General features: G+C 43.9%; 1 protein-coding gene and 1 pseudogene across 1 annotated transcript in view; one reads left to right on the top strand and one right to left on the bottom strand.

Moving 5' to 3' along the window:
- Window positions 1-3,531: 3,531 nt before the first annotated feature.
- LOC142665871 (gastrin/cholecystokinin-like peptide) lies at window positions 3,532-13,490 on the top strand (annotated as a pseudogene).
- Window positions 13,491-14,225: 735 nt separating this feature from the next.
- ABI3 (ABI family member 3) overlaps window positions 14,226-23,883 on the bottom strand; it is a 32,320-nt gene continuing 22,662 nt past the window's right edge. Inside the window, exons 7-10 of the mRNA XM_075846794.1 lie at window positions 23,441-23,548; window positions 22,756-22,857; window positions 15,902-15,989; window positions 14,226-15,493 (exon numbers count right to left, since the gene is read on the bottom strand). Of these exons, the coding sequence (XP_075702909.1) occupies window positions 15,928-15,989; window positions 22,756-22,857; window positions 23,441-23,548 (272 nt within the window). The 3' untranslated portion in view covers window positions 14,226-15,493; window positions 15,902-15,927. The remainder of the gene's footprint in view (window positions 15,494-15,901; window positions 15,990-22,755; window positions 22,858-23,440; window positions 23,549-23,883) is intronic.

Here is a 23,883-nt window from a genome sequence, read left to right on the forward strand (position 1 = left end):
ACATGGATGGGGTAGAAGGCATTGCAGCTCCGGGGCCCAAGTCCGCTGTTAAAAGTGCCAACGAGGTGAGCCTAATGAGGAGCAGATGGAAGGGTGGCAGCATATAGGGGACAGCAGAGCCCAGAAAGGCCAAGGAAGGGAGGAAAAGACCCACAGGACAAAGCAACCTTTCTATTACTTGAACACACTCACTAATGATGGTGGTCGTTGCAGAGTGGGGCCCCCTTACAAGTTTAGCTAGAGGGCCCCGTAGTTACTTGTGACACACCTGGTGGCAACGTTGGGTCTTCAGTTTCCCGCCACACAAGCAACTTGCCCAACAATGCAGGCAAGTGTCCCACATTTCTGATAGACGCCCCCCCTAGTGAACCTTGTGTGCCAGGGCTGTAGAATGAGGAATGCAAGATATGGACATCGCTGTGGTATTGAGCCCCCTAAGTAGAGATCTAAATGGAGACCTCTTGGTGGAATCCACTAGAGAAACATTGAGCTTCAGGGTTCTCCATATTACTCCAAGTGTTAATTATCTCATTGTGCTTGTCCGCTTTATCTACAGATACTTCCAAATACATAAGAGCCCTCCATTGAAGGGTATACATTCTATTCCCAAAGACAATCAGGTTTTAATCAAACACAAAAGAACCCGTGTAATGAGAAGAACCAATTGTAAGGAAAATAATAGACAAGAAAGACATGTTGCTTGTAGCATGGCAATGTCAGAACATAAATAAGAGCTCACGGCATATTAAGGGATCAGGCAGCCTGCCCGCTCTGAACTCACTGTCCTCATTGCTGGAAACTTGCTGCAGAGACAACTTGACACAGAACTGACTCATTATGGACGGTAGACGAACAGAACTGAGAGCCTTCAAGACAACCAGACATCAATGGGTAAAAGCAACTCATTAGGACGTGTGTCTATTCTTAGTTTAGCTCATCAACTGTATTGGCTTCAGATTTGTAGGATCAGATGTAATATAGGTGAGGAGATAAATATATATATATATATATATATATATATATATATATATATATATATATATATATATATATATACTCACACATATACATATATATATATATATATATATATATATATACACACACACTCACACACACGATATAGGTTTCCAGGCAGGATGCTAAAAAAATCGGAATGGATCATGCAGACAATACTTTTTCCATAGAGATCCCGAAAGCCCTCAAGTACCCACAACAGGTCATGATTTAAGGGTGTCTGGGAAGAAAAAAACGTACACAGCGCCACATGGTGCAAGATAAACCTGATAGGTAAGATAATTTGTAGTGGTGGTAAGTTATAGCACTCAACTAAAGAAGTTTGTACTGGCAGGTACAACTTAGGGATGTAGGTAGTAGTAAAATAGGTTGCAGCTTTCAGTATCCAGATGCCGGCATCAATTGTATTGTGCCGCGATAAATCGTAATTTAAAAAAAGTATATATTTTTGGAAAAAATATATAAAAAATGGAAATAAGAAAGTGCTTAAAAGTCATTTTTGGCCTGATGAAGACGCAGGTTCTGCGTTGAAACGTGTTGCCCTTCTTTGCAAAATAAATCCACCCATTATTATTACTCTGCCGATCCTTCCTTTTGTGTAGCGCTTTCTTATATCCATTTTTAATATATTTTTTCCAAAAATATATACCTTTTTTAAATTATGATTTAAGGGTATCCTCTACAGAAAATGTTGGTAATTCCTGATGTACTGACAATAATTGTTTCACCTGTATGCTACTAAGGCAATCCTGAGGGTACACTGAGAAACACTGGTCCACATTACACCGCACCTCATGACTATGAATGGTATAAGTACAGGCTCTAACATCAAAGACCTTATCACACACAACAGAGTATATTGAGATCGGTATGAACAACATCAAATTGGCCAATAGAAGATTGGGAAGGCCATTTGTGCACCCCCAGCAGGTCATAGTGGTGTGCCAAATGTCAGCAAACACAGTTCCTTGGCACAAGTGGGTTGAAAAACAAGAAGTGTTGGGAGATATGGACCAAAATTGCAAGCTTACAATGTTCAGCTGTCATGATGTCAAGGAGATGGTCAGTGATGGAAAGTAACCACAATGAGGAAAGCCTCTCATATATTTTCTTTGGTTTTGAGTATTTTGAAGGTCTTATCAGCAGAGGATCTTCTGTTCCTCTGGTGGGAGAGACCAATTCTGCCCATCTGTATCTACACTCCTCAATTGAAATTGCAACACCAAGAAGGGCAGGCCGTAAGATCGAGGAAGTAGCAGCTGTCGCTAAGATCTGCAAAGGATCAATTCTCAGGCACCGAACTCCAATCTGTGGCATGTGGGAGGGGGTTAAAAGCCATATTGAAAGCAACGTTTTTTAGCCACATGAAACCTCAAAAATCGTATCAAGTGGTGTGGGATGTTTGTGCGATGCCTCCTGTTCCTCGATGTGCCAGTTATCACCACTTTTCGCAAACTGAGATGGACAGAATCCTTGAACTGAGAGACCTTGGCTTATTACTTAGAACGTTGCGTGTCCCGGAGGTTGGGAGAACAACAATGTAGGGGATGATAGCAAGAGGTGCGTGGAGGCGAACCTCTGCACGGACGGATCGTCTGATTGTAACAATGGAGCGTAGTGATCCATTCTGAACTAAAGTGAAATTAGATGTCACATCCTAAACCTAGGGCGGCAACCAGTGCCAACACAAACCATCAGAAGGCGTTTGCACGAAATTGGTCTTTTGAGCCAAATGTCCAGCTACAGGTGTTCCATTGACCACATGCCACCGCTCTCAAAGGCTATCATGGTGCACAAGACGGAAATGGGGGCTGGAATGAAGGTCTATCCTCTTCAGTGATGAGTCCTGCTTTTGTCTCGGACGCAATGTTAGCCAGAGATTAGTCTGGAGACTACGTGGGCAACGTCATGAAGAGATCTTCACAATGGAACACTGGTCCTACTCCTGGGATTTTGGTGTGGGGTGGAATAATGTACGATAGCCAGACCCCTCTAGTCTTCATTTCAGGTACACTAACAGCTCGGCGTTAGATTGATTTGGTCGTGGAACCAGTGGTACCGCCATTTCTCCAAAGTGTCCCAGAAGCCATTTTTCAACAGGACAACACCTGTCCGCATGTTGCTCGTGCCACTGTGACCAGCCTGCCCATTCTAAACGTGATACCATGGCCTGCAGCATATCCAGACAGGTCTCCTGTCGAGCACATCTGGGACGTCACTGGTTGGCAATTGCAAAGGGAGCTGCCAGCAGCCAATCTTGATGATGTGCGTGCCCAACTGCATTCAGCGTGGCATAACATTCCTCAGACAACCATTAATAACCTCACTGATAGCATGACAAGGCGTGTAAGTGCGTGTATTTCTGCGCTTGCCGCTCGTACTCTCTACTGAATAAATCAAGATGTTTGGAATATTTTGTTTCCATTTTCTTATCATTTGCATATCATTAACATGTCTATCGATCCTGTGATTTCCACAATTCCAACACTTTTCCATCTTGGTGTTGCAGTTTCAATGTTGAGGAGCGTCCCAGATGTTGGGAGAACAACGACGACCGAGATGGATAGCAAGAAGTGTGCGGAGTAACTTTATGAGGACCACTGCTTGGTGGACCATAATGAAACGAGGCCTTGAAGACACTGGACACCCCTCCTCAATGTCGAACATGGACCACAGAGAAACTTACGACGTATAACTACATACAACATTCAGCACTAGGCAGAGTTAAAAGATATTAGAATTTTTTCTTTTGAAAACCTCATAGGCTGTAAGAGAAAATGAGTGGAAAATGTTCTAGAAATGTAAAGATCTCCGCAGTGTAAGTGTCAGGTAACGACGTTACGATGATTTGCTCAGCTATATTTGCGCATCTTTCTTTGTGTTGTGTGATCCTCTTGACAAATAGTTAATCTCCATGTATCTTAGGACAGGGGGTGTACTGACATCATGAGCAGAAGTGGCACTGAATAAGGAGGGGGTTGGAAGGTGGGTAATGGCTATGGATGGGAGGAGACATCCTGCATTGCCCTCAATAAAAAGGTGCTCAGAACCGGCAGAAAGCCAGAGAGATCTCCTGCACCACCGTCCAGGCTCAGAGACACCATCACCACAGGTGAGTTATATTTGAGCAGTAGGGGGCGATGGAGAACTTTTGGAAAAAGCACAGGACAACTTATGGTCTATATTCACTCTATTTTAATAGTTTTAGAGTTGTCCATGTTCTGAAATGCCAGTTTAGAGCAAATTTTGCTAATAGTACAAGGGTCACCTGGACTTCCTTAATACCGAAGGTCAAGAGGCACCTTCATGGTACTCAAGCTGGTAGATTACCCACCCCAAAAACAAAAGAAACCTGGTAGCCGCATTGTTTAGGTGAATTCGCTTTTATGTTTTGTTTTTTCTTAACCAAAGTTCAAGAGGCTCAGCCAGTTGACCAGGGTTGGCTGTGGTCCCTGACAGGGCAGCTCTTCATGGTCATGTATTCAGAGGCAGGCATAGATGTTTGGTCAACTACGTGTAATATATTTGGATGTTTATGATGGAAATGATGAATTGTAGGAGTTCAGAAATGGAAAGGGATCTACAGTATATAGAACTCTATCTCTTCATTACAGTATGAATAGAAATAGCATTGACTATGGTGTCCCCTGCTCTTTGGAAAAATGTCTTCTGGTCAGAAGAGTAACCTAATGATAAGTTGATAATAATAGGAGTTGCGATGCGAGAACACACAATTAGATTGTCGCATAGTTATGAAAGGGTAAATAAACTGTAATGACGGGGGTGGGGAGACAGACAAGTGAGCCCTAATCTACCCACCACTCAGTCCCTGCCTACTTGCAACGACCCGCCCTAGGCGACGGGGTACAACTGGGCGACGGTCCCTACGCTCAATAAGTGCACGACAGACAAACAGACAAGGGTACACAGAGCTAGGGGGAGAAAGGGGCAGTTGCCCACGGCAAAACCGTGAGCAACAAGAGAAGTGAACAAGCCGAGTCAAACCAGGAGAGTATGAGGTGCCAAACGCAGAGCAGAAGAGTAGTAAACAAGCCGAGTCAAAGTAGGAGTGTACGAGGTACCAAACGCAGAGCAGGAGAGTAGTCAGCAAGCCGGGGTCAATATGAAGCAAGGACAATGGTACAAGAAGCTGCAGCAGGGCCAGGAAACCAAACGAGAAGAATCACAAGCAAAGGAGGAACAGGAAAGGCAGGTATAAATAGACAGAGGGCGGGAGCTAGCTCCGTCTGGCCAGTTCTCCCACTCCTAAGCCTGCCACCCTGAGTGGTGGAAGATGGAGTCAGTCTCACAGACATAGAAGCAGGTGCAGACTGATTATCTATGGGCGTTAACCCCGAAGCTGTGCCTGGCAGATCCTTTACAGTACCCCCCCTTTTATGAAGGGCCACCGGACCCTTTCTAAGTGGTCCTGGTTTACTGGGGAAACGAAGGTGAAACGAAGGTGAAACCTCCTGACCAATATCCCAGCGTGAACATCCCGAGCGGTTACCCAAGTCCTCTCCTCAGGCCCGTATCCTCTCCAATGGACCAGGTACTGGAGGGAGCCTTGGACCATCCTGCTGTCCACAATCTTGGCCACCTCGAATTCTGCTCCCTCAGGGGTGAGAACAGGGACCGGAGGTTTCCTCAAGGGAGCCAAGCACGGGGAGCAGCGTTTAAGGAGGGAGGCATGGAACACGTCGTGTACTCGAAAAGATGGGGGCAACTCCAGTCGGAAGGAGACAGGATTGAGGACTTCAATGACCTTGTACGGCCCTATAAACCGGGGAGCAAACTTCTTGGACGGGACCTTAAGGCGCAAATTTTTAGACGATAGCCACACCAGATCCCCGACCATAAACAAGGGGTTAGCAGAACGTTTTCTATCTGCCTGAGTTTTTTGTATGCTCTGGGACGCCTCTAGGTTCTTCTGAACCTGAGCCCAGACTGTGCACAGTTCTCGATGAACGACCTCTACCTCGGGATTGTTGGAACTACCAGGTGAAATGGAGGAGAACCGTGGATTAAACCCAAAATTACAGAAAAAGGGGGAGACCCCTGACGAGTTACTGACCCGGTTATTAAGGGAAAATTCGGCGAGGGGAATGAAGTAGACCCAATCATATTGACAGTCAGAGATAAAACACCTTAAATATTGTTCTAGAGACTGATTAGTCCTCTCAGTTTGGCCATTAGATTCAGGATGGAAGGCAGAGGAGAAGGACAGATCAATCTCCAACTTTTTACAGAAGGCTCTCCAAAACAATGAAACAAATTGTACCCCTCTATCAGAAACAATATTGACAGGGACCCCATGGAGATGCAGGATGTGTTTGACAAACAAGGTAGCTAACGTCTTAGCATTGGGTAATTTTTTGAGGGGCACAAAGTGGCACATCTTACTGAAGCGGTCTACTACAACCCACACCACCGACTTGCCTTGAGATGGAGGCAAATCGTGATAAAATCCATGGAGATATAGGTCCAAGGTCTCTGGGGAATGGGCAAAGAACATAGTAAGCCCGCTGGTCGGGACCTGGGAGTCTTGGACCTAGCACAAACTTCACAAGCGGCGACGTAGGCCTTAACGTCTTTAGGCAACCCAGGCCACCAATAGTTTCTGGCAATGAGGTGCTTGGTACCCAGGATGCTTGGATGGACAGATAGTGCAGAGTCATGATTTTCCCTAAGTACCCTTAGCCGGAATTGCAGGGGAACAAACAGCTTGTTCTCAGGAAGGTTCCCGGGAGCTGAACCTTGATCAGCCGCAATTTCAGAGACTAAATCAGAATCAATAGCGGAAATGATTATACCTGGAGGCAAAATACAAGCAGGATCTTCCTCCGAAGGAGGGCTGGCCATGAAGTAACGTGACAGTGCATCAGCCTTAACATTTTTAGACCCAGCCCTATAGGTAACCACAAAGTTGAATCTGGTAAAAAATAACGCCCAACGAGCTTGTCTCGGGTTTAGCCTCCGGGCAGATTCTAAGAAAACCAGATTCTTGTGGTCGGTAAGGACCGTTACCTGGTGCCTAGCCCCCTCCAGGAAGTGGCGACACTCTTCAAATGCCCATTTAATGGCTAAGAGTTCGCGGTTGCCAATATCATAGTTACTCTCAGTGGGTGAAAACTTCCTGGAGAAGTAGGCACAGGGACGGAGATGGGTGAGGGACCTGGTACCCTGGGATAAGACAGCCCCCACTCCCACCTCGGACGCGTCAACCTCCACGATAAATGGCTCCATTTGGTTGGGCTGAACCAGCACCGGGCCCAAGATAAAGCACTTCTTAAGGACCTCAAAAGCCTGGACAGCCTCAGGAGGCCAGTGGAGGAGATCAGCACCTTTGCGAGTGAGATCCGTAAGAGGCTTAGCGATGACCGAGAAGTTAGCAATAAACCTCCTGTAATAATTAGCGAACCCCAGGAAGCACTGTAACGCCTTCAGGGAGGCAGGTTGGACCCATTCCGCCACAGCCTGGACCTTGGCGGGGTCCATGCGGAATTCATGAGGAGTGAGGATTTGGCCCAAAAATGGTATCTCCTGCACCCCAAACACACATTTTTCGGTCTTAGCAAACAGTTTGTTTTCTCGAAGGACCTGGAGCACCTTCCTGACATGCTCAATGTGGGAGGAACAGTCCTTGGAAAACACAAGTATGTCATCAAGGTACACTACAAGAAATAACCCCAGGTAGTCTCTTAAAATCTCATTTATGAAATTCTGGAAGACCGTGGGAGCATTACACAACCCAAAGGGCATGACGAGGTATTCGAAATGACCTTCGGGCGTGTTAAACGCAGTCTTCCACTCATCCCCCTCTTTGATGCGGATAAGGTTATACGCCCCCCGTAGATCAAACTTAGAGAACCATTGGGCCCCCTGAACCTGATTAAAGAGATTAGGAATCAGAGGAAGGGGATACTGGTTCCTTACAGTGACCTTATTCAAGCTTCGGTAGTCAATGCATGGCCTAAGACCACCATCCTTCTTCCCTACGAAGAAGAAGCCAGCACCTACCGGAGAAGTAGAGGGGCGAATGTAACCCTTGGCCAGGCATTCCTGGATATACTCTCTCATGGCTTCACGTTCGGGACAAGAGAGATTAAATATCCTACCCTTAGGGAGCTTAGCTCCTGGTACCAAATTGATTGCGCAATCATATTCTCTATGAGGAGGTAACACTTCGGAGGCCTCCTTAGAGAAAACATCGGCGAAGTCCTGAACAAACTCAGGTAGCGTGTTCACCACCTCAGGGGGAGAAATAGAATTAACATAAAAACATGACGTTAAGTATTCATTACCCCACTTGGTAAGGTCCCCAGAATTCCAGTCAAATGTGGGATTATGCAACTGCAACCAGGGAAGGCCTAAAACCAAATCGGACGATAATCCCTGCATTAACAGTACAGAGCACTGCTCCAAATGCATGGAGCCAACAAGGAGTTAAAAAACAGGGGTATGCTGTGTAAAATAACCATTAGCACGAGGAGTGGAGTCGATACCCACTATCGGGACAGGTTTAGGCAAATCAATCAAAGGCATAGCTAGAGACATAGCAAATTCCACAGACATGATATTAGCAGAAGACCCTGAATCCACGAAGGTACTGCCGGTAGCAGACCTACCACCAAAAGAGACCTGAAAGGGAAGCAAGATTTTATTACGTTTCATATTTACGGGAAATACCTGTGCGCCCAAGTGACCTCCCCGATGATCACTTAGGCGCGGAAGTTCTCCGGCTGCATTCTTACGCTTAGGACAGTTGTTCACTTGATGCTTGTCATCCCCACAGTAGAAGCAGAGACCATTCTTCCTGCGGAAATCTCTACGTTGTTGGGGGGATACGGAGGCCCCGAGTTGCATAGGTACCTCCGAGTATTCCGGGGAGGAACGAAGCAACGGAACCTCGGGAGACATCATGGGGGAGTCAGAGGAGAAAACATCAAGACGTTCAAGTCGTCGTTCCCTGAGACGTCGGTCAAGTCGTACCGCTAATGCCATAACCTGGTCTAGGGAGTCAGAAGAGGGATAACTAACTAGCAGATCTTTCAGGGCGTTCGACAGACCCAACCTAAACTGGCACCTTAAGGCAAGGTCATTCCACCGAGAAGCTACGCACCACTTCCTAAAGTCAGAGCAATACTCCTCAACAGGTCTCTTACCCTGACGTAAGGTCACCAGCTGACTCTCGCCAAAAGCAGTCTTGTCAGTCTCGTCATAGATGAGTCCGAGAGCAGAAAAGAAAAGATCAACGGAGGAAAGTTTAGGGGCGTCAGGAGCCAAGGAGAAGGCCCATTCTTGGGGCCCTTCCTGGAGCCGGGACATAATTATACCCACCTGCTGGCTCTCAGAACCTGAGGAGTGGGGCTTTAAACTAAAATAGAGCCTACAACTCTCCCGAAAGGAGAGAAAAGTCTTCCGGTCCCCTGAGAACCGGTCGGGCAACTTGAGGTGGGGTTCAAGAGGTGAGGTGAGAGGGACTACCATGGTAGCATCAGGCTGCTTGACCCTCTGAGCCAGGGCCTGAACCTGTAGGGAGAGACCCTGCATTTGCTGAGCCAGGGTCTCAAGGGGGTCCATAGTGGTGTCAGGGACCAGGGTAGACTAGGTATTGGCTTGTGATTATGTAATGACGGGGGTGGGGAGACAGACAAGTGAGCCCTAATCTACCCACCACTCAGTCCCTGCCTACTTGCAACGACCCGCCCTAGGCGACGGGGTACAACTGGGCGACGGTCCCTACGCTCAATAAGTGCACGACAGACAAACAGACAAGGGTACACAGAGCTAGGGGGAGAAAGGGGCAGTTGCCCACGGCAAAACCGTGAGCAACAAGAGAAGTGAACAAGCCGAGTCAAACCAGGAGAGTACGAGGTGCCAAACGCAGAGCAGAAGAGTAGTAAACAAGCCGAGTCAAACCAGGAGTGTACGAGGTACCAAACGCATAGCAGGAGAGTAGTCAGCAAGCCGGGGTCAATATGAAGCAAGGACAATGGTACAAGAAGCTGCAGCAGGGCCAGGAAACCAAACGAGAAGAATCACAAGCAAAGGAGGAACAGGAAAGGCAGGTATAAATAGACAGAGGGCGGGCGCTAGCTCCGTCTAGCCAGGCTGTGATAGGTTCTCCCACTCCTAAGCCTGCCACCCTGAGTGGTGGAAGATGGAGTCAGTCTCACAGACATAGAAGCAGGTGCAGACTGATTATCTATGGGCGTTAACCCAACTTTACATAAACGTTCGACGAACTTCTGACATGTCATAGTGTCATATCAGTAGTTTCGATTGGTGAGTGTCCGAGCACTGAGACCCCCACCGATCGCTAAAACAAAGCAGCAGAAGCGTTCGTGTGAGCGCTCAGCCGTTTAGTTTCTGATCGGCTTTTTCCGGAAAACCGATGTATCGGAGTACGGGCTCATAGACTTTCTATTGAGCACGTACTCCAATACATTGATATCTGGAAAAAGCTGATCAGAAACGAAGTGGCTGAGCGCTCACACAAGCGATTCTACTGCTTCGTTTTAGCGATTGGTGGGGATCTAAGTGCTCCGTCCCGCACCAATCAAAACTTCTGACATGTCACTATCACGTCAGAAGTTTGTCGAATGTTTAGTTACCCTTTAAGGTTGAAAAAACACAAAAACACACAGGTCCATCAACTCCAACCTGTAATCCCGTGTTAATCCGTGTAAAAAAACATGAGGTTAACGCCAAAAATTCCTCCCCGACTCCAAATATGGAAATCAGAATAAATTCCTTGATCAACGTCCCATCTACAAAATCTAGTACTCATAACTTGTAATATTATATTTTTCAAGAAAGGCGTCCAAGCAGTCCTTGAACTTGCTCAATGAACCAACCATAAGAATATTGCGTGACCGTGAGTTCCACAATATTACTGCACTGACCGTAAAGAACCCTGCCTATGATTGTGGTGAAATCTTCATTCCTCTAGACATAGAGGACGCCCCTTGTCATGGTTATAGGCCTATGTGTAAAAAGATCATTGCAAAGATCTCTGTACTGTTCATTGATATATTTGTACATTGTAATTAGATCGCCCCTAAACAGTCTTTTTTCTAAACGGTTAAGCCGCAAATTTGATAGCCTTTCTTGGTGCTGCGATCCACCCATTTCCATATACCTTGGTTGCCCTCCTTTGCACCTGGTCTATAGTGTCACTAGTGACTTGTATAGAGGAAACACTATATTCTTGTCATGTGCCTCTTGATGCATCTCATTATTTTATTTGCCTTGTCAGCAGCCGCCTGGCACTGGTTGCTAAAGTTAAGTTTGTTGTCCACCAATATCCCCAAGTCTTTTTAAAGTGGCAGTTTTACCCAGTGTTTTACTATTTCATGAATTATTGAAGAATTTTTTTGCTAAGCCAAGTTGCATAACATTACATTTATCCAAATAAACTTAAAGGGGTTTTCCCATCAGAGACATTTATGAAATATCCAATGGAACGGGACCCCCTAAACCCCGTTCTGCTTCTCTGTGTTGTGGTTGACGTGTGTGATTTACGACCAAGAATTACGGAAACAGCATAGCTCGCATGCTACGCTGCTTCAGTAACTGCCATTCACTACTATGGGAGTAACGGAAACAGCCTGGCTCAGCGAGCTACATAATTCCTGGTCGGAAATTACAAGCTTCAACCGCAACACAGAGCAGTAGAACGGAGCTTAGGGAGCCCATTCTAGAGATCGATACGGGTACCAGAGGTGGGACCCGCATCTATCTGCCATTTATGACATATTCTCTGGATATGCTATAAATGTCTCTGATGGAAAAAACGCTTTAAATTGCCATTTCTCTACCCAAGCCTCTGGCTTCCCCAAATCCCTCTGCAATATTATATTATCCACCTCTGTATTGATCATTTAACATAACCTAGTATCATCTGCAAATACTGCCAGGTTCCACCCACAGATTAGCATTTTACAGAGTATAATTTCAGCAAATGTTCAATTTCTCTGCAGTGCCTCCACAGGTGATATGAAGCATTACACATTTTTAATTGAAATCAATAAGCTATCCGTGTAATACACATACAGTCTCTCCCGACTGGTTAACAGATATAGGTTCTGAATGGGGCAACTCCCTTTATTAATTCAGAATTCACTATTGCCTAAGACAGACAGATCCCTCACTTTCAGCCATATTTCCTTATATATTTTATTAATTGCAAAACTGAAGAACCCCCTTAAAATAATTATAGAATCAACAAACTGACAACGGGAAGAGATCATGAAATAAGTAGGACTATATCTGTCATGCAGGCAAACCTGGCACTTATCTAGTGTCATTGGAATAACCAATTTTCCCATAATAGTGCAGTGAATTGGATAGCGGGCATGGTTATTGTATATAGTTGCCCAGTTATTCATGTGCCCACTCACTCATGGTGCCTATAGCATTAAAGTGTAAAATATTTTAATTTTATAACTTGAGCAGAATGAGAAACGGCGTTTGCCTATATATAGTGATGGATTTGAAATTGTAAAAAAAACATGCACACATTTTTATGTACACTAGGTGGCAGCAGAAACCAAATACTAAATCCTTGTTCTTGCATTGCAGAAATGGACAGAAAGGTTTGTGTTAGTATTTTGTTAGCTATGTTGGCCACAGCTGCCCTCTGTAGGCCAATGACCGAACTGCAGTCGGCAAGGTATGGACCACAGAAGAAGAACCCAAGCGGGACCTCCTGGCATCCTTGTCCCATGAACAGAAGCAACGGATTATGTCACAACTCCTCCCTCAGCTACTTGCAGGTACAAAGTGTCAAAAACCAGGGAGATAATGCTCATCGCCCACTCCGTACTCACAAGGACACTTCTAATCTTGATACCTCTTCAAATGTGACATCCCCCATACACACGTAGAACAAGGTTTGCTCAGCTGTTAGGAAAATGCAGTGTGCCAAGTCACCATGGGTATTACATTACAATGATGCAGGGGCATGGCGAGAGGGGGGCATGTGCCATGGGTGTTAGGGGGATGCCAACATATCACTCTGCCTTGGTCAGGGTATTTAGATACAGGGCTAGGGCAGCAAACCGAATCTTTGCCCGGGTGAAGGAAATCCGACGACTCCTTAATGCCGCCATTAGATCCCTGTGGTCCGATAGGCCGCGTTTGCTGAAATACAAAATATATCGCATTACAGCTACTAACCTGAATGATGTTACATCCTAGAAATCTCCAATGCTGAAGGCCACCTCCACCCCATGCACGACCGAGACTACGCTGGCTGGATGGACTTTGGCCGCAGGAGTTCAGAAGATCAGGTCCCAGATTCTTGAGACCATATTGCTGTGAACGTCCAATAGGGGAGGGGGGTATGGAGTTATATTATTATTAAATTATTGTTCCGAGAAGTCAGTTCTGGTGTCTGATGAGAATTGCGCTATTTATGTGAGGAAAGGCAAAACAAAATGTAAAAAAAATAAAGATGTTGGAATAAATTCCATGTTTATGTCCATTTGTCAGCCAGCTCTTGGTGTGTAATATTGGACAGTATTTTGTAATGGGTCCAGTGTGTATGTTCTATGTGGATGACGTCACCTCACTACTGGAGAAGGCTCCAAGGCTCTGTTCACACCGGTGTCATGGCTTTCAGGAGTTATGACGGATCCACTTGATAATGGATCTCATTGATTTACAATGGTTCTGTAATGCAGTGTGATTGAGCTCCAAGGGTAAGGTTGGACACTAGCTGAAGAATAGTTGGTCTTCTAGTCCACTGTGCACCCGCTCTCATCTATTCAGTGGAGACAAAGATGGTCAAAACACGAAAACTAGCCATGTTCTGGTCTTAAAGGAGACCTGCAAGTAGAACATTATAAGAGGCTGCACTACTGAGAGATTCTGATAACAACATGTCACCCTTTTCTGATTTCAGTCAAGTACAGTGGTAGTCGTAGTCGTAATCTGGATCCATCCCCGTCTTCATCAATTTCTAGATCTCTTGTGTATTTGGGAGTGCTCGGCTGTTTCTGTATCACCCATAGACTTGTATGGAGCAGACTGGGCGCAAGCTCAGCCACCATTGCACACAATTCTTCCCGCAGGAGGAGGAACAGGTTGGTATGGAAATCAATTTAGGCGGGTCGTCAACTGGACCTCGTAGTCTCTTATCTGGTTTCAAATATGTGGGAGAGCTTGACGATGCATCGGAGAGAAACGACACACTTCACACATTTTTTAAGTGCAATCAGATTCTCTCTCTAGTTTATTAGCAAACAATACATAGATTATATATCATAAAAAAGGGGTGTTGGCCATATCTCCCGCTCCAATCACATAAGAGGGGCCATGGCCTTCAGTCTATCCAATCAATATTGACCATGTCTCCTCCTCCTCTAAATCACGAGGGATTTTATTCTGGAGTCATCAGAAAAGAACACGTATACATTATATCACATTATGTCCCATTATATCACATTATATCAAATTTTTTCATAATTGTAATCAGCATATTTTAGCTATCCGAACAGATTCATAGTCTGTCTAAGAAAGAGGACGTATCTTTTTAGAAACATTGAGGTCATTAATAACAGGCAACAAGAAACATTCATGGCGCAACGTGTAATACCCCATTCAGAGATTTGTTGTCATCACGGAACGTCTCCTACCACAGACATAAATAAGACCAAAACTGTTATATATAACAATAGAAAACCTTTATTGCCATAGGCAGAATATACAAACTCAAAGTAGATGTTATCCAGATGGACTTGAACCCATGGCCTCGGTGCTGCAAAGACTATGCGTAGTCATCATACAACACAGAAATATCCTGAGTGGGGAAATAAAGTTCAAAAAGCGTGAAGAGCAGCAAGCGACAGAGAAAATTGTGCTCAGCACTTTTAATGAACACAATGTCCCAGGATTCGAGGCCTCTGGCAGTACTTAGCTCTGATATAACACGCCTTAAGTCTTATGAAAACGTCTGCGTTCCATGCTGGCAGCTCAACACTTCTGTCACATTACTAATGAACACCGGTCTGTCCTGGTCACAATGTATACTCTTATTAGTAAGATAAATCTGGTCAGATCTGGTGGAGGACCATTGACTATGCTCCATAAAGACATCACTAGAGGTCAACCATCAAAAAAAGAGGTCACCGGACTGGAACTGAATGTCTACAATTGGATATTTGAGGTTGACCGGCCACCACATTGAGGACTGTTTCTATGTCTGAGATCAGTTTGCAGCTTCTTCTCATTGAAGGTGTCCTCAAGTTTTCTTAGTTTACAATCTTTATTATATTCCAAAAACTGGAATGGAGTCTTGCCTGTAGGGTAAAGTTACATATGTCTCCATTCTCCTCGTGCTGGGGTATATTCCCATTTGTGGTGAAGAGCAGTAGGATGGATCTCCCGAATGAAGGAGCTCTTAGGGTACCCATGCACATTGGATGCAAGTCTGGTAGAAAGAACCATTCCGAGTAAGAACAGTCAACATCTGAAAAGTTACATAAGAATGATAGTTCAAAGTGATTGTCCAAAAACTTGCATAACTGTTTTTTTTATATTTTTGAGGTTATTTGGGTACATTTGTGTGGGTATTATTACGGCATCATAATGAAGTCTAAATTGTTGTTGGTGGTATCATCTGTTCCACCAGTCTTAAGCTGGGCATTAATTTGATTTACAATCTCATGTGTATGGGGTCCTGTTGACTATCCCTCGACAGCTGATGGGGGAAAGAGGGATTGGACATGGATTGGATTGGACATGTTAATTCTATTTTTGGATTTCCTTTGTTGCTGCCGGAGGGGTCTGCAGAAAGTTATTCCCCTTAACCCACGGCTGCTTATTCAACACTTCTGGGTTATTGGAACAGAAAAATTGCAGTATGCGCTGCCCTTACGTTGTAGTTCTCAGTAGGCCTATTGTCTAGAAATCAGGAGGAGGAGGGGGGAGATCATCCAAAGAAGTCGATCCATCCATGATATCACCTGCGAGATTATAAAAAAATAAAGGTTTTATTATTATTATTATTGTTATTATTATGCCACCTGACCAGTACAGAATATAATAAGTTAAATAATTAAATAAAACAAATAATAGTTTCCTATTTATTAGGGAGTCATTTATGGTGGTATTATGTTGTCTGTATATGGCAGTATTATGTGGTCTGTATGTGGCAGTGTTATATGGTGGTATTATCTGAGCCGTATATAGCAGTGTTATATGCTGGTATTATGTGGGCTCTATATGGCAGTGTTATATAGCGGTATTATGTGGGCTGTATAAGGCAGTATTATATAGTGGTATTATGTGGGCTCTATATGGCATTATTATGTGGGCTGTATATGGCAGTGTTATATTGTGGTATTATGTGGGCTGTAAAAGGCAGTGTTATATGGTGGTATTATGTAGGCTGTATATGGCAGTATTATATGGCAGTATTAAGTGGGCTTTATAGGGCAGTGTTATATGGTCGTATTATGTGGGCTGTATATGGCAGTATTATATGGTGAAATGATGTGAGCTGTATATGCCAGTGTTATATGGTGGTATTATGTGGGATAAATATGACAGTATTAAATGAGGGTATTATATGAGCTCTATATGGCAGTGTTATATAGTGGTATTATGGGGGCTGAAAAAGGCAGTGTTAAATGATGCTATTATGTGGGCTGTATATGGCAGTGTTATATTGTGGTATTATGTGGGCTGTATATGGCAGCATTATGTGGGCTCTATATGGCAGTATTATGTGGGCTCTATATGGCAGTATTATGTAGGCTCTATATGGCAGTATTATGTGGGCTCTATATGGCAGTATTACGTGGGCTGTATATGGCAGTATTATGTGGGCTGTATATGGCAATATTATGTGGGCTGTATATAGCGGTATTATGTGGACTCCATATGTCGGTATTATGTGGGCTGTATATGGTACTATTATGTGGTCTCTATATATATGGCAGTGTTATATAGTGGTATTATGTGGGCTGTATATGGCAGTATTATATGGTGGTATTATGTGGGCTGTATATAGCAGTGTTCTATCGTGGTATTATGTGGGCTATATATGGCAGTATTATGTGGGCTGTATATGGCATTGTTATATCGTGGTATTATGTGGGCTATATATGACAGTATTATGTGGGCTGTAAAAGGCAGTGTTATATGGTGATATTATGTAGGCTGAATATGGTAGTATTAAGTGGGCTATATAGGGCAGTGTCATATGGTGAAATAATGTGAGCTGTATATGCCAGTGATATAGGGTGGTATCATGTGGGCTGTATATGGCAGTGTTATGGTAACTCCATATGGCAGTATTATGTGGGCCTTATATGGCAGTACTATGTGGGCTGTATATGGCGGTATTATGTTGGTTCTATGTGGCAGTATTATGTGGGCTTTATATGGCAGTATTATGTGGGCTGTATATGGCAGTGTTTTATGGTAGTATTTTGTGGGCTGTATATGGCAGTGTTATGTGGGATGTATATGGCAGTGTTATATGGTGGTATTATATGGGCTGTATAAAGCAGTGTTATATGGTGGTATTATGTGGGCTGTATATGACAGTATTATATCAGCTATATATGGTGAGATTATGTGGGCTCTATAGCAGTATTATGTGGGCTGTATATGTTAGTATTATGTTGGCTCTATATTGCAGTATTATTTTGGCTGTATATGGAAGTATTATGTGGGCTCTAAATGCCAGTATTATGTGTGCTGTATATAGCAGTATTATGTTAGCTGTTTATGGCAGTATTATGGGGGCTGTATATGGCAGTGTTATATGGCGGTTTTATGTGGGCTGTATAAGGCAGTGAGATATGGTGATATTATGTATGCTGTTTATGGCAGTATTATGGGGGCTGTATATGGCAGTGTTATATGGTGGTATTATGGGGGCTGTATATGGCAGTATTATATGGTTTCTATATGGCAGTATTAGGTCGGCTCTATATGGCAGGATTAAGTGGACTGCATATGACAGTATTATGTGGATTGTATATGGCAGTATTATGTGGGCTCTTTATGACAGTAGTATGTGCGATGTATATGGCTGTATTATGTGAGCTATATATGCCAGTTTTATATGGGCTGTATATGGCAGTGTTATATGGTGGTATTATGTGGGCTCTATATGGCGGTGTTATATGGTGTTATTATGTGGGCTGTATAAAGCAGTGTTATATGGTTGTATTGTGTGTGCTGTATATGGCAGTATTATGTGGTCTGTATAGGGCAGTGTTCTATCGTGGTATTATGTGGGCTATATATGGCAGTATTATGTGGGCTGTATATGGCAGTATTATATGGTGGTATTATGTGGGCTGTATATAGCAGTGTTCTATCGTGGTATTATTTGGGCTATATATGGCAGTATTATGTGGGCTGTATATGGCATTGTTATATGGTGGTGTAATGTGGGCTGTATACGGCAGTATTATATGGAGTTATTATGTAGGCTATATATGATAGTATTATATGGTGGTATTATGTGGGCTTTATATGGCAGTATTATATTGCCGTATTATATAGGCTGTATATGACATTATTATATGGCAGTATTATGTGGGCTGTATATGGCAGTATTATATGGAGGTATTATGTGGGCTGTATATGGCAGTATTATTTGGTGATATGTGGGCTGTATATGGCAGTGTTATATGATGGTAGCATGAGGGCTATAACATTGTTATATGGTGGTATTATGTGGGTTTTATATGGCAGTATTTTGTAGGCTGTATATGACATTAATATTTTGGCTGTATATGGCGGTATTATGTGGTCTCTGTATGGCAGTATTATGTAGGCTGTATATGGCGGTATTATGTGGTCTATGTATGGCAGTATTATGTGGGCTGTATATGGCGGTATTGTGTGGGCTGTATATGGCGGTATTGTGTGGGCTGTATATGGCGGTATTGTGTGGGCTGTATATGGCGGTATTGTGTGGGCTGTATATGGCGGTATTATGTGGTCTCTGTATGGCAGTATTATGTAGGCTGTATATGGCGGTATTATGTGGTCTCTGTATGGCAGTATTATGTAGGCTGTATATGGCGGTATTATGTGGTCTATGTATGGCAGTATTATGTGGGCTGTATATGGCAGTATTATGTGGGCTCTAAGTGGCAGCATTGTGTGGGATGTATATGGCAGTATTGTGTGGACTGTATATGGCGGTATTATGTGGAGTGTATATGGCAGTATTATGTGGGCTGTATATGGCAGTATTATGTGGGCTTTATATGGCACTATTATTTGGGCTGAATATGACAGTATTATGTGGGCTCTAAGTGGCAGCATTGTGTTGGATGTATATGGTAGTATTATTCTGCCACTATATGGCGACATTATGTAGATACTGTATGGCATTTCTATTTGGGCACTGAATGAGAGTATTGTATGGGAAATATATGACAGTAGTATGTGGGCAGTATTTGGTAGTATTATTTGGATACTATATGGAGTTATTATTCAGGAAATATATTATGCTATTATTTGGGGCATTAAATGGCTGTATTGTGTGAGCATTGTATGGATGTATTATATGGCATTGTACGGCGGTATTTCGCTATAAACATTCAGGTAAAAAGTACAAGTATGCGTCATTTTTAATATATATGCAGTTTTTAAAATTGTGTCGAAAAAGTCTAATAATGGTGGGGGGGGGGGGCACTTTGTTTGTTGGTCAGGGCCACATTTTCTATAAAACTGGCCCTGCCTCTTTTAGAATCGCCAACAGCTGTTCAATTCCCCTACAGCGCCACCACAGGAGAAATGAAGTGTTACACAATTTCCATACAAATCAATAGGCTATCTCTGTAATGTACAGATATGTCGGGTTATCCGAGTGCTCTGCACTCAGGCTTATAGATGGGGGTCCTGAAAAAAGAACCCCCCAGCCTTTATAAACTCAGAATTCACTAATAGGGTAACTGACAATGAGTCTTAACCCATTGATATTTGTGAGGAATTATGTAAGTTAGAAGAAAGTAGTTACGATCCTCAGCAGGTCACATGTACAAGGCGCCTTTGCATAAGACACACATGATGACTGGGAAGCAAAGTTTTTCTCAGAAACATGAACCGCACTTTCCTTCTTTCAATGCATTCCTTTCTAAAAATTCTAACTATTCTGCAGAGGTGAGAATTGTCCCTCCAACCTCCCACCAAGAAATCAGAAACTGCTTTATTCGAAAAACACCTGTCCATGGATTGTGTCTGGTATAGCAGCTCAGTCTCATTCACTTCAATGGAACTCAGCTGCAATACCAGCCACAACCCATGGGCAGATGTGGCGCTGTTTTTGGAAGAAAGCAATCATTTTTCTAATCCTGGACAAGCCCTTCAAGTCAAAAACTTTATAACTACCAAGAAAAGTGAGTGACAACTGCCCTGGCCACATTTATGGTTCAGAAAAGCAGTTGTCACTGTGCAGGTCTCTACCTCTATTGGCATGAACTAATAAACACAGTATTTTACTAGATCGGTACTCAGCAGGTGGCAGAGGTCTACGCTCTGTTTTTGAGTTTTTATAAAATTCTGGATGTATTTAGCTCAAGGAGGATTGTCTGGACTGAATACAATTGCAGCGAGGATCCAGCTCTAAGGCGTTTTAGGGTGTATTAGCCTCTGGATGTAAACAAGGTTTTCATCCACTAAAAGCAAGCAGTGATGGTGTGAAATTGAAGGTTATCTCATCAATAAAACATTTTTTAAATTGAAGTCAGTTGCCAGCCACCGCTGCAGGGAAAACGTAGTATTACATGACGGACATTCAGTGGCGGATTAAGTAAACTATAGGCCCTGGGCTGTTACCCAAACTTGGGCCCCCCTTCCGCACAGCCGCCACGCCGCGCCGTAACTATTTTTAACACTACCTTTTTGGCCAAGCATTAACAAATGGGTGTTACGGATTCCCCTTGTCACAGGGCTGTGTCCCTACATACTGACAAGATCACACTGTGCAGGGACACAACCTCCTGACAAGGGGAATTGTCTATCAGTCCTGGACTGCAGAAAGACTTTTTGTGAAATACAAGGATTTCCTATAATAAACATGTCAGGAGAGGTGACAGATTTTCTATAAATCTAGTGACTCACAGGTGACGACGTCTCAGATTCTAGTAGATTTTTTCCTCTTTTCTTCTCCATCTGGTCCAGAGCACATGACGACTTCTCCCGGCCATGACCCATTTCTGCAGAATTTGCCACTCTGATGTCTTCGGCTCCTCACTTTTCCAACATTTCCACACCTATAAACAAAGATAAAATTATCATGGTGCCACACACTGTGCCCCTAAATATAATAGCACCAAACACTGCGCGCCTGAATATAATAATACCACACACTGTAAAACACCACATACACACATCCCTCTGTACATAGTGCCACACACAGCCCCTGTAGATATCACACATCCCCCCTATAGCTAGCACCACACACATCCCCCCCACAGAGAGCGTTACACACGGCCCCCTATAGATAGCGCCATACAGACCCCCTGTAGAGAGCGCCACACAGCCCTCCCCCTCTTTTAAATAGCGCCACAGAGCCCCCTGTAAAGAGCGCCACACACATACCGCTGTGGATAGTGCTAAACAGCCTCCCCTTTTATATAGTGCTACACAGCCCTCCCCCTTTGTACATAGTGTTACACAGTGCTCCCCCCTTGTATATAGTGTTACACAGCACTCCCCCTTTGTATATAGGACCACACAGCACTCCCCCTTGTATATAGGGCCACATAGCGCTCCCCCCTTGTATATAGTGCACACAGCGCTCTCCCCTTTGCATATAGTGCCACACAGCGCTCCCCTCTCCCCTTGTGTATAGGGTCACACAGCGCTCCCCTCTCCCCTTGTATATAGGGTCACACAGCGCTCCCCTCTCCCCTTGTATATAGGGTCACACAGCACTGCCCCCTTGTATATAGTGTAACGGAGAACTTCCCCCTTGTATATAGCGTCACTGCGCACCCCCCCTTTGTATATAGTGTCACACAGCACTTCCCTCCCCCTTGTATATAGGCCCACACAGCACTACCCTCCACCTTGTATATAGGGCCACCCAGCACTCCCCCTTGTATATAGTGTAACGGAGAACCCCCCCCCCTTGTATATAGTGTCACGGAGCACTCCCCCCCTCCTTGAATATATACACAGCGCTACCCAAACCTAAAAAAAAGAAAATATATTCTACTTACCTTGACCCGTTCCCGCGGTGGCCGCTCAAACTGGACACATGTGAATCCTCCGGACTAGAGGCATGCGCAGACCGGCGTGATGAAGTACCTCATCACGCCGGCCTGCGCAGGGAGTCTTCCCAGCGCCTTATAGGCTGCAGGCCTAACGTGGCCTGTAGCCTATAATATTCATTTATATCTGAGTCCGCCCGAACCGCCCTAATGATTATCCTCCAATGCGGCCATTCAGATTAATAAATACATGTATAGGCCGTTTCCCCCAGAGCAAGAGACACTTTTTGTTAACAGCTGTCCTTACTAACTAATGAGGGGGGGGGGCGGGAGGCCGAGCTGGGGTCCTAATGAACAGCCTTTTCTTATACTGACATCTAGTGGTCCCAATGCATATAGCAACGATCGTGTGTTATATTTCCTGTGATATTTTCCATGGTGGTTTCAAAAGGGACAGAAATAAATATTTGTGCAATAAACGGTGACACAAACAAAGATGTATATAAAACATGGAAATATAAAGATATATCTAAGCTTGTCATACCATTATCCGCCGGCCAAAAGATATGTGACATTTCATAGTCTGGAGCCGGAGGTGGTAGAAGATCATCAGCCAAATATTGTGTGCACACTGGGGATGGAAAACCTGCAAGCAAATAATTCAATAAATAATATCTATCTATCTATCTATCTATCTATCTATCTATCTATCTATCTATCTATCTATCTATCTATCTATCTATCTATCTATCTATCTATCTCATGGAGTGGAACTCCCTGGAACATAGACAGCGTTGTTTTTCTAGGTACTGCAGTGAAGAGGCCAAGTCGTATCTAGGATTTGCTTCACCTGGAGTAAAGATTGAGTATGCTGCCCTAGCCCTGTATCTAAATGCCCTGGCCAAGGCAGAGTGGCTTCTTGGCGCCCCTGGTAATCAGCACGGGGCACATGCTCCATCAGCCATCTCCTATATGCTCCATGCTAAGGTATTCACAGACTCTTCATTCTGCTGATCGTGGGGGTCTCAGAGGATCCATGGGGGTCCATTGATCACACATTAATAACCTATACTAAATATTGGCCATCAATGTTTTATCCAGGAAAACTCATTTAAGCTCCTCTTACAATCCATGTGTGAGACAAAACTTATGTACAGCTCCCGACCATTCAGATCCTGGGGGGTCAGGTTATATAGGTAGGGGGCTGGATCAAATTTATGATTACATACCATTTCCTATTGACCATATTGAATGTTGTTCTTCATTGTCAATGGCCGGCGGTGGTGGAAAACATTCATCAATACTTTCTAGTGATTTACAAATGGGCATTTCAATGTCTGAAAAAAGGAAACAATTGTAATTAGCGCTACACGCCAAATAAAATAATCAAACAAATGCATCCTGCCATCTAGTGGTACAAATGCTAACTGCATGCAAGCAGTTTTCTGACACTATGTTTATTTGAGCAATGTTAGGGGATTTAGTTAGTTTGCAGGATTTTATTAAACCCTATTCACAAGCTACAGAAAGGCAATAAATATGGATCTGAGGGAAAGCTGCAGATTTCTAAAAGCCTTATCGGTTATGGATTTTCTTATGGACTTGCAGTATCAACTAACTCGACACAATGCAAAGGATGAAAGCCGTGGCCAAATTTTCAATAAAAATAGAC

Source organism: Rhinoderma darwinii, chromosome 13, assembly GCF_050947455.1.
Source record: "Rhinoderma darwinii isolate aRhiDar2 chromosome 13, aRhiDar2.hap1, whole genome shotgun sequence".
In the NCBI taxonomy this organism is placed as follows: domain Eukaryota; kingdom Metazoa; phylum Chordata; class Amphibia; order Anura; family Rhinodermatidae; genus Rhinoderma; species Rhinoderma darwinii.